This window comes from Salmo salar, chromosome ssa21, assembly GCF_905237065.1.
Source record: "Salmo salar chromosome ssa21, Ssal_v3.1, whole genome shotgun sequence".
NCBI lineage: Eukaryota > Metazoa > Chordata > Actinopteri > Salmoniformes > Salmonidae > Salmo > Salmo salar.
This window is the reverse complement of record NC_059462.1, coordinates 7,253,112-7,265,666: the sequence shown is the minus strand read 5'-3', so window position 1 is coordinate 7,265,666 and position 12,555 is coordinate 7,253,112. Positions and strand designations below refer to the sequence as shown.

At 39.2% G+C, this 12,555-nt stretch overlaps 1 protein-coding gene across 1 annotated transcript in view; it reads left to right on the top strand.

Moving 5' to 3' along the window:
- Positions 1-7,558: 7,558 nt before the first annotated feature.
- LOC106581679 (uncharacterized) overlaps positions 7,559-12,555 on the top strand; it is a 79,759-nt gene continuing 74,762 nt past the window's right edge. Inside the window, exons 1-2 of the mRNA XM_014163898.2 lie at positions 7,559-10,768; positions 11,619-11,720. Coding sequence (XP_014019373.2) covers positions 7,862-10,768; positions 11,619-11,720 — 3,009 coding nt within the window. The 5' untranslated portion in view covers positions 7,559-7,861. The remainder of the gene's footprint in view (positions 10,769-11,618; positions 11,721-12,555) is intronic.

Here is a 12,555-nt window from a genome sequence, read left to right as displayed (position 1 = left end):
AGTCCTGGGAGTGTATTCTGACGAAGAACAGCAAAGGTAATCCAATTTTTCTTATAGTAAATCTGAGTTTGGTGAGTGCCAAACTTGGTGGGTGTCAAAATAGCTAGCCCGTGATGGCGAGCTATCTACTCAGAATATTGCAAAATGTGCTTTTGCCGAAAAGCTATTTTAAAATCGGACACCGCGATTGCATAAAGGAGTTCTGTATCTATAATTCTTAAAAGAATTGTTATGTTTTTTGTGAACGTTTATACCATAAAGGCCTGATTGGTGGAGTGCTGCAGAGATGGTTGTCCTTCTGGAAGGATCTTCCATCTTCATTGAGGAACACTGGAGCTCTGTCCGATTGCTCAGTTTTCCTGGGTGGCCAGCTCTTGGTGTTTCCAAGCTTCTTCCATTTAAGAGTTTTGGAGGAGCCTGTGTTCTTGGGGACCTTCAATGCTGCAGAAATGTTTTGGTACCCTTCCCCAGATCTGTGTCTCGACAGAATTCTGTCTCGGAGCTCTATGGACAAATCTTTCGACCTCATGGCTTGGGTTTTGCTAAGACATACGCTGTCAACTGTGGGACTTTATATAGACAGGTGTGTGCCTTTCCAAATCATGTCTAATCAATTTAATTTACCACAGTTGGACTCCAATCAAGTTGTAGAAACATCTCAAGGATGATCTATGGAAACAGGATGCACCTGAGCTCAATTTCAAGTCTCATACTGTAGCGAAGGGTCTGAATACTTCTGTAAATAAGGTATTTCTGTAGTAAAAAACAAAGCAATAATTAGCAAAAATTTCTAAAAACCTATTTTATGGGGTATTGTGTGTAGATTGATGAGGATCTTTTTATATTTAATCCATTTTAGAATACGTCTGTAATGTAACAAAATGTGGAAACAGCGAAGGGGTCTGAATACTTTTCGTATGCACTGTAAGGGGTGACCCTCCACCAGATGTTGGCTGGATAAAAGAAGGTGAAGACATTGAAGATGACAGACAGGCCTGTGTCTTTTTTACTTCATTTTTATTGTCTGTGGTCAGACAAAGTGTATTTCAATACACAGGCAACGGTACAGACCAGACAGGCCTGTTTTATTCAACAAAACAATATATAGTTGGGTCAGAAATTCATTAATGGTTGGGAATATTTATTTCATGGTATCATCAAACAGACAATCATCAACAAATGAAAGCTTACTGTAGATTATTGATACAAAACAGATATTTGAACACATGACTTAATGACATTTACATATTTTGTCTCTCTGCCACAAATGACAATGACAGCTGGCTTTATATTGATTAAGTATTTTACAAGCCAGAGTTAGATGCACATTGATAAGAGTTTATCTACAGTTGGAGTCGGAAGTTTACATACACTTAGGTTGGAGTCATTTAAAACTTGTTTTTCAACCACTCCACAAATGTCTTGTTAACAATCTATAGTTTTGGCACGTCGGTTAGGACATCTACTTTGTGCATGACACAAGTAGTTTTTCCAACAATTGTTTACAGACCGATTATTTCAATTATAATTCACTGTATCACAATTCCAGTGGGTCAGAAGTTTACATACACTAAGTTGACTATGCCTTTAAACAGCTTGGAAAATTCTAGAAAATGATAGCTTTAGAATCTTCTGATAGGCTAATTGACATCATTTGAGGCAATTGGAGGTGTACCTGTGGATATATTTCAAGGCCTACCTTCAAACTCAGTGCCTCTTTGCTTGACATCATGGGAAAATCAAAAGAAATCAGCCAAAACCTCAGAAAAAATGTTGTAGACCTTCACGTCTGGTTCATCCTTGGAATCAATTTCCAAATGCCTGAAAGTACCACGTTCATCTGTACAAACAATAGTACGCAAGTATAAACACCATGGGACCATGCAGCCGTCATACTGCTCAGGAAGGAGACACATTCTGTCTCCTAGAGATGAATGTACTTTGGTGCGAAAAGTGGAAATCAATCCCAGAACAACAGCAAAGGACCTTGTGAAAATTCTGGAGGAAACAGGTACAAAAGTATCTGTATCCACAGTAAAATGAGATTTATATCAACATAACCTGAAAGGCCGCTCAGCAAGGAAGAAGCCACTGCTCCAAACTCACCATCAAAAAGCCAGACTACGGTTTGCAACTGCACATGGGGACAAAGATCGTACTTTTTGGAGAAATGTCCTCTGGTCTGATGAAACAAAAATAGAACTGTTTGGCCATAATGACCATCGTTATGTTTGGAGGAAAAAGAGGGATGCTTGCAAGCCGAAAAACACCATCCCAACCGTGATGCACGGGGGTGGCAGCATCATGTTGTGGGGGTGCTTTGCTGCAGGAGGGGCTGGTGCACTTCACAAAATAGATGGCATCATGAGAAAGGAAAATGATGTGGATATATTGGAGCAACATCTCAAGACATCAGTCAGGAAGTTAAAGCTTGGTCACAAATGGGTCTTCCAAATGCACAATGACCCCAAGCATACTTCCAAAGTTGTGGCAAACTGGCTTAAGGACAACAAAGTCAAGGTATTGAAGTGACCATCACAAAGCCCTGACCTCAATCCCATAGAAAATGTGTGGGCAGAACTGAAAAAGCATGTGTGAGCAAGGAGGCTTACAAACCTGACTCAGTTACACCAGCTCTGTCAGGAGGAATGGGCCAAAATTCACCCAACTTATTGTGGGAAGCTTGTGGAAGGCTACCCGAAACGTTTGACCCAAGTTAAACAAGTTAAAGGCAATGCTAACAAATAATAATTGAGTGTATGTAAACTTCTGACCCACTGGGTTTGTAATGAAAGAAATAAACGCTGAAATAAATTATTCTCTCTACTATTATTCTGACATTTCACATTCTTAAAATAAAGTGGTGATCCTAACTGACCTAAAACAGGGAATTTGTATTAGGATTAAATGTCAGAAATGATGAAAAACTGAGTTTAAATGTATTTGGCTAAGGTGTATGTAAACATCCGACTTCAACTGTAGATCAACTCTCCAGCGTGCATGTTCAAAATAGCATGCAAAGGTCAAAGGTCTGTTGAGATCTTCACAATTGCAATAATAATCTGTGCAGAACCTCGAACTGCATTGATCACTTGCATTATGTTTTAATGTAATCTCAACTGAAATCCAGGTAATTTGGTTGTGCTATTAGATGAAGCACAGTGATAACACAAATGTTGTTGTATAAATAAAAAATATCTGACATTGTATTCCCATTTGAAAGTGCAGCAATAACACATTTAGATGACAACTAAACCAAAAATTATGGATGTGGATGTGCTTTTATATTGTTGAAAGCATAGTGATTACACATTTAGGAATTTAACAAACTTCTGGCTGTCTTTTGAGTGGGTGAAAAAAGATTGAAATCTCATTGATCAACATCTCAAGCAAATATTAGCCACATTTTCACATTGAAATGATGAGGTGTGCCCAGTGGGAAGTCATTTACCATCCATCCTTCCCACTGGGCACAAATGTCAGTTCAACATCTAGTTTTGATTTACATTTGGTTAAGTTGTCAACTGACAAGATAACAATTCAAGGTGAAAGCAAAGAAAAATATATGTTTTTAAATCGGGTGAAAAAAAGACTAAATGCCCTTACATGAATGAGTTTTTTCAAATCCAATCAGTTTTTCACGTTGATTCAACGTCATCAGACTGGGTTGAAATGAAGTGGAAACAACGTTGATTCAACCAGTTTATGCGTAGTGGGTTGTGTGTCCAATCAAGATAATCCTCTGAAATATATATGCTAGCAGATATTATGGTGAGACTTTTCCTTCACTCTCTCGTACATTGTGGATCATTTGAGCTCTGAATGTACGATCTAGAGGTGGCAGAACACTCCAAGATGGCTCTGAGGGCCTTCTCTCATCTTCTCTTGGTTTACTTCCTCTTGGTCAAAGGTCATGTGGCTGTGACTGCATTCCAGGAGAGGGGCGCCAAGCTAGAGGAAAGGGTGTTTTTGCTGGGCCCTGTCAATTTACACAACTTTTAACCGAGTGTGAAGATGTCCAGGATAATTGTGTGAGACAGTTTGCTACAGCAGGAAAATGATCCTGCAGCAACAGGAAATGTGAATTATTATGGGATTATAATTAATGGACATTTTTGTAGGGGTTGATACATTTTTCATAAAGGGAAAGTCAAGTCTTCAGAATTATTTTTAAACCTCAAATACACTACAAGTTTTACATTTCCTGCATTGCATGAAAGTTCTTCTGAAACAGGGAACAATGAAGCGACCGAGTGATGGAGGTGCAACCCATACTACTTTGCGGCACCAACTGGTGATTCTCTCTCTCTCTCTCTCTCTCTCTCTCTCTCTCTCTCTCTCTCTCTCTCTCTCTCTCTCTCTCTCTCTCTCTCTCTCTCTCTCTCTCTCTCTCTCTCTCTCTCTCTCTCTCTCTCTCTCTCTCTCTCTCTCTCTCTCTCTCTCTCTCTCTCTCTCTCTCTCTCTCTCTCTCTCTCTCTCTCTCTCTCATATTATATTATATTTTTTTTTAACTAAGACTTAATTATATTTTAGTCAAAATTATTAAGACTACACTTAATCTAAAAAAGAGTGCCAAAATTAACACTGACCTAAATATAGATCCTACCCCAACTCAGGCCTAATGACACAGTTGCTGCCGTCCAGCTTGCTCCAGATGGCGTGAAACAAGTAGTCGGATTGTAACAGGGTATCTTGTGTCAAGGCGTTAAAGTCAGACACAGAGTGGGCCTATCTCTGTCTGGATTGGAATAGAAGCAGAGGTGTGCCCGAAAGAGACCCTAGATAATCCACTTTTAACACAGTGGGCTAAAACATGCTGGCCTGGCCTCAGTAACGCTTTCCCCTTGTAAAACTGTAACCTCATTATCAGTGCTGTAGCCTCTTGGGAGACGGGGTGTGAGCAGGGGAATAGAGGTGTCACACTGCATGTGTCAAGTTCGCATAATACCAAATGAACTGAACTACTAATGTGGTGGTTAATGTTTGTTGATTATTGGACTACTGACCAATTGAAATTCAATTTCCATTGCTCCATTTATTTGTATGTGTACATTTACTACATTAGCACTTCAGCTGCATCAAATAAACATGAGGCTTAGCCATTTCCTCCTGTGGCTGTTACCGACACAAAAAGGTTTTGTTTTGCGCCTCCGTTTATGGCCTGGAGTGAGTGCACGCTGGGCTATATATACAAAGAATCCCATCATTAACCACTGTCAGCAGCTGCTCGTGGCGTGCTATTTTAAAGTGCTCTGATGTGTAATATCAGAAGAGCTAACGTGGAGGGCAGCGTGATGTTTCTTCACACCCCTCCGTTCACCTGCCCAGTTCCTTCACAAATGTTTGCACACAAACCTCGCGACTTGTAAGCCCCAAACAACTATGCATAATCCCATGTGTCTCAGTCCAGTTTCAGCTCCAATTGAAAGACGTCTTCAATTGTCCTCTCAGTTCAACATTAATTGGTTTGTGAAGTGGGTCGAGTTTATTTCACCACTGATGAAATGTAAACCATCTGTCATTGTAAATTTTTGCCATTATATTATGAAACAGGTGTAAGTTTAAATTGAAGATGACCTAATTCTAAACAAATTACAGAACATTGTTGTCTCGGGAGTCCCTTGGAAACAAAATTATTTATCTTTTATGGAGGATTATTATAGTGCAAGCCACTAGTACCAAAGGAGCTGGCAAAATATGTTTTACAGTGTTACTCCATTGATGTTTGAGTTGTCATGAGAGACTTGTCAGTCGCCCACTCTTACACAATGGCTTCAAGTGCCCTCTCATCTATTCAAAATGTTATGACAGAGTTGTTTAAAAGAAAGAAAATATCACCCATGGACACTTTGGGCAACAGCTTCAGTGTCACGTGGCACCCTAATCTCTCATGATGACAGCTCTCCATCCATCTAAAATAGGCTAATTTGTCACAGATTTTGTCCTCCAAAGATCAACTTTTATCACTCTCTGTCAGTAAGCTAGTTTCTCAGATGTGTTTGTGCCAAGGAACTGTAGCTACATAGATTCTTAATCTTGAGCACTGTTTTACCAGTCACAAAACAAGACAAAATGTATTTCCCTTTACATTATTCTGTTGATTTAGACAACTATTGTTGTCTGTAGTGCAATATAACTTTTAGATACATTTTGCGACTACTGAACAAGTAATGTTATCTGACTTTTCATAACTACATCACAGTGGCTATAGCCAGAAGAGTCTTAATGTGCAATAGTGATTTAATAGATGAGGTTGGTTTTTAGTTTAAATAATTTGAAAAACACTTCTATCTAGTCAGTCACATGGACTTTGTAATACGTTTAAAGAGAAGAACTAGAGCCACATTTCAGGCTTAACTTACTGAATATTTGTGATTATTCTAAGACGATTTTTAAAAATATTGACCTGATGATTCAAAATCGTAGAAAATCAGCTGTATTCCAAACTATGCATAGAAAATGTAAACCAATGAAAATATAAGGGTGTGCAAATAAATACTGTTTTTAAGGTCTAGTCATGACTATCAACTAGAGACTTTTTTATTTTAAATTAAATTATTATTTAAAATATTAAACATGTATTTATTATATACTACTTGTGTGATTAATTTGACAGATTTATTTTGTTAGTTCCTGTCACTTTATATTTTTTTCACTATTTCCATGACTGAGGTGGCACCTGACTTTGTTATATAAGCCCCGGCTACAACCACAGTGAGGTAACAGGAGGACGACAGAATACTATCTGAATACTTTCTCTTTTAGGAGTCCCTGCCCATGCTGTTTCTTTGAAGAAACCCTGCAATTGTGGCTTTTTCCAAAGTCTCTTCTGCTACCTATGTCACAAAGAAACAAAGCAAATCCCCATGAACAACAATGCCCCCTTATTGGTGGAAGAAAATAGGACCATTTCAAAAGTAAGCTGTCTATGTCCTTACATCCCTCTCTCCCTCTTGCCCTTTCTTGTGATGTTGACTATCTCAACATGATTGAGAGCCACATGTCCGGTACACATGTTTACTTTGTCATTTCATGTTTACAAGCTCTCTGGTCAATAAACTATTGCAGTTCCCCCTTAAAAGTAAATATTTCACTACAAATAAATCAATCCAGATGACACCATGAGTCAAAAAATATATCAAATAAAATCAGCACACACTATAATGTATTATCAGACCACAGTCATTCTGTGTCAGTGTATTAAGGTGAATCACTTAACAGCATTCCCTGCTAAACAGGAGATGATATCAGGCTATTCCAATTTTTGGGCAGATGACAAAGCCGCCCAAGACTCTATTGAACTTCGAAAACAACATGGCAGTTAGCTCACTACAGACAGATCAGGTGTTCAAGACTCTATTGAACACATTCTTGGGAAACAACATGGCAGTTAGCTCACTATAGACAGATCAGGTGTTCAAGACGCTTCTCGTGTGTCAGTTTCAGATTTATGCCTTACTTCAGCTTTTTATAGTGATTTGATATTCCAGGAGTTATTTGTCACGTCTCTTGAAGCCCCAAAATAAAGTGCTAGGTCTCCTGGAGAGGGACCTGTGTGCTAGGCTCAGTGTGGTTGTGACCTCCTGTCATGCCAACATGAACACTGTTGCTGCTGTCTCAGGCGGGCTGTGGACTCAGTGAAGACCCCCAGCAGTGCAAGCCACTAGTACCAAAGGAGCTGTCTGTGACCTGCCAGCCCTCTGGACTCTGTCACCTCCCTTGAGAAAACAACTCTCTATCTCTATGCTTGGAAGAGTTTAAAACCTCTGAACACTACAAACCTATTGGAGAAGGTCAGCTCCCTGTGTACCTAAAGAAGCACTCTGGTCAAAGCAAAGCTTTTGACACATCTGCCAAAAGCATGCCTGCTGAACACTGTGAGGTGTCAGAACTAATTGAAGTCATGGATTCAAGCGAGCCTTCTGAGCAATCTGCTGAACCCTGCATCATTGTGGACGAAAGAAAAAACTCTTTGGACTATACTGAATCCCAAAAGGTCAATGGACAAATGGATCCCTCTGTGCACAGTGTCGATCATTACAACATGAATGGAGACCATGCAGAGGAGAGTAAACCTTCTGTGCATTATAATAGGCATTCTGTGGGCTTTGAACAATGGATCAACAAGCCCTATGAGGACTATCCAGCTCTTCACAAGCACACTAATCAGTGTACGTCTTCCGAGTTAAGTAAATCATTTGAAGAATGTACTCAACATTGTGAGTGCTTTGAGTTCAGCAAGTCCTTTGAGCACTGTGCTAATGACTGTCTAGCTTCTGTATTTAGGCAACACTGCGAAAATTGCACAGGACACTTTCAGTCATCTGAACAATGCAAGCCTTCTGATCAACACTGTATGTCCTTTGAGCCAAGCGAACCTGCTGAGAGCTCTGAGTTTTTTGAGCAAAGTAAGATATATGACTTCATACCTGACATCTCTGAATCCACTAAATCAATCAGATCATTTGAGCACTGCACTGGTATTTGTGAGTATTCAGGAAAATACAATCATATTGAACATCCAACAGAATATAATGAGACTACAATGTCATATAATGATGATTTAAAGCCCGCTGAGCCTACAGTTCAACAAATTGAAATCTGTGGGCTTTTTGACTCTGAGTTTTGCACAACATTAGAACCTATACATTCTTCAGATTTGAACATGCCTTCTCAACGCTATGCTGAACAAGTTGATCCCAATGAAAGTAGACATGTCTCTAAAGTTTGTGAACCCACTGAGCAAACTTTGCTTGCTGAACAAAGCAGTCATCAATCTGCTGAATATGATATACCCTCTGGGCACTGTGAACTGCAAAACAATCTCTATGAGCAAAATGAGACAAGTGTACAGTGTGAACTGACTGAGCAATGTAATTCTTGTGAGAGCTATCCCGGTCAACATCAAAGCATAAATAACAAATACTATGAGCCTAGCAACGCATTATATTCTGAGGAAGACAAGTCCTCTGAGTGCGCATCCATTGAATCAAGTTATTTAGAATTTTGCATCAATGACAGTATAAATTCAGACCTATTAACTGATTCAGCTGAATCCTATGAAGCATTAGTGGAAGAAGGAGCACCGGACAAATCCAGTGATGATAAAGCTAAATTCTGTTCAGAGATATGGGAATCTTTTGACAATTGTCCAGATGCGGTAGAATGTGAGGAAAGCAAAGCTGATGAAGAAAAACTTCACTTGGATGCAGTCGTTGTTGAGGAATTCTTTGACTTATTTGATAAAAAGGATACTTATACCTTTTCTCAAAGGCGATCTTATACCTCCTGTTTTGAAGGGGGAGGGGTTCATGAGCAGATTTTTGAACAACTTATACCTCAAGTGCCCATTATGAATGAGGAAGAAACACATATACTCTGTGCCAAAAAAAGGCTTGAATCACTTGCTTTAGATGAGAAAATCAATGAGAATAAAGCTTTTAGTCAAGAAGAAGTTGATCAATCTTATGATACTTGTGCTGAGGTTGGACCATTTAATGTAGACTGTGCTGATGATGAGGCATCAGCCTCTGGATCTTTTGCAGAGGAGGAAAGATGTGAATCTTGTTTTGAAGAAGCCTCAGCTAATGAAGTTGACGTTTATGAAGCTTTTGTAGCAGAAGACAATGCTATTAAGGCTGAGGCCCACAAGCCCTTTGTTGAGAAAGATTGCATTGCTGAAGATAAAGCTGGTGAGGTTCAGGCCAATGGACCCTTAGTTGATGAGGACAACATGTACGAACACAGTGCAGAGGAAGCTTCTCATGGATCCTCTGCTGACGTGTCTTTTGTTGAAGATGACGAAACATATGAGGGCCAAAATGATCACACTTATGAACCATGCTTTGAAAAAGAGAAATCTTTTGATGAAGAAGACCAGAAAATACGCATTGCAAAAGATGAATTATACAAGCCATATGCTAGAGACAAAGCTTATAGATCATATGAACTGTGTGATGAAGATTGCATCGCATATGGCTGTGAACATACACCATTTTCCATGGAAGGGGAAGCTTGTGCACTCTGCACTGAGGAGAAAGCCTGTGAACCAAGTGATGAAGATCACCATGAATATGAAAGCAAAGCCAATGAGTCTAATGTTAATCAAGAAGCTAATGGATTCTGTGATGAAGAAGACTCTGATGATATTTTTAATGAAGGAATTGATGACAGCACTCCTGAGACATATTTTAAAGTTGGAGTATGCACTGAGGAGGGAGAGCATGATGCTCCATGTGCTGAGAAGAGCGAATGTCCTAACTCACTTGAGGTTATAACCAAAGACACTGTATTATGCACTGAAGGAAGCAAACCAGCTATGCCTGATGGTATTGAATTCAATGGAGATCCAACTGATTCCTTTACAACCTCTTCGGAAGAGATAGATGAGCAAAACAAGTCATCTAAATTGTGTGAGGATCTGAACACACCATATCTGTCTGAGAGCTGGGAGGAACACAATGTTGTCTCAGAGTACTTCCAACCGCCAGAGTCAGAGGACCTTTCAGAGCAGGTGTCTGAGAAAACAAGCCCCATTTTCGATGGTGCTGAACATAGTAAAAACTCCATGGTCAGCGAGCCACATGAACATCACGCCGAACAAACAGAGCCCACTGAAAAAAGTGAGCTGGATGAGAAAACAGAGTTGAACGAATTTTTTAAGATTGTGGCTTCTGAACAACCAAGTGAAGAGTCTGAGGAGGAGCTGAGTGACGATGAGTCTGATGAGTCCTGTGAATGCGAGTACTGCGTTCCGCCTAGAGACCAGGTATTTCAAGGTCTTTGCACCTTTCTTTAAATCCATTCGAATAGCATGCACCTAATTTGATTATAGCTCTGCTTTCAAATTTCAAATGATATATGAACGTTTCAGGTGTTGCATCAAACTGAAATCTGACAGAGAAAATAGTAAAATGTGTTTGTCAATGTATTTGGCCTGTTTTTATTTTTATTTTTACATATTGACCATTCAGTTTTTGCTTTGGCTGTGTTGTCATTGGATCAAATTTGTGGCAACACAACTGAAAAAGAGGAGGATATGACTAAACATAAGGCTCTTATTGCTTGACACAGCAGGTGGTATTAATGTCAGCCTATAAAAGTTATGATATCCTGACCTGGTTATTTACTCTGCTGGGGCAAACACATTTGGATTGCACAGTATTATAGGCTGCTTATTTGGTCATCACATTTCCTCATGCTAGTATAGTCGGTTTCACAGTATTGCCTACTTGATGAGGGAAGGGTTAGCTCATAGTCAGCCCACAGACCCATGAGTCCACAGTCACATTGACATTTACTTCTTCCATCAACAGAACACCAGCTGTTTGGAAATTGCTGTCTTATGCCCCCCTATGGACACATTCCTCTATAACTCATTTCTCTCAACCTTACAAGCAAACCTTTTATCAGTGTGTTTTCTCACTACAATTTCATGAAGTAATGTTATCAGTTTAATTCATGACCCACATGCACACTTTTTAATGTTTTTTTCATCATGTCACAGTGTTGTCTTGATTTGCTTTAGAGCACAAACATTGCAAAATAATCTAATTGCATCAATGAATTTGATGTCATCATTTGGCTCATTAACCTAACATTTACCTATTTGCTTTCAGGTCCCAGAAAAACCTTTGCTCCCTCAAATCAAGTCAAAAGACGCAGGGAAGATCTGTGTGGTGATTGATTTGGATGAAACATTAGTGCACAGTTCATTCAAGGTAAGCTGATGTGTGTGACCGGCTCTTTAAGGACAAACGCTAACGTACTAGAGTTGATTGTTTTCAACTCTCTCTTTTGTACTAATTAGTAAAGCAAAATGCAAATAATAATTTATTTGATCTAACAGCATTGTTTTTATTCTATGTCCATATAAATATGAATTTCTTCAAAAAGACTTCAAAAGAAAACATACTTTTAGGAGATCCTATACTCAAGGGATCACAAAACAAAATTCTTGCCAAATTCAAGCAAGTTCTTCAGGGTCAAATCACTACTCTTGTAATGGCCATGGTTAAATAATACATTTCACTTCCAAGGGACCGTTTACGCCTAGTATTGAAATTATAGTCCATATCAAATAATGTGTGATATGTCCCTTCGTGTTCACAACTTGCCTATACAAGTTTCATGATTGTATCTGCTGTGATCAGATTTATTTGGAATGTTAATTGTTGTTAATGAATGTTTAACAAGTTGTTAAAGGCAGAGTTCAGGATTTTGGCAATGAAGCTCTTTATCTTAACTTCCCACTGGGCACACACTGGTTGAATCAACGTTGTTTCCACTTCATTTCAATGAAATGACGTTGAACCAACGTGAAATAGACATTGAATTGACGTCTGTGCCCAGTGGGTTGTGGACACTATTTTTATGTCTCTGCATGCAGTTTGAAGAAAGTTGCTAACTAGCATTAGCGCAATTGCTAACTAGCAATAACTGTTCCTACAGACTTCCAGTCATTGCGCTAACGCTAGTTAGCATTGGCTTGCAAAACTACCTCTAACTTCCTTTGTACCGAACACAGAGACATAAAAATGGTATCCACGAGTTCAT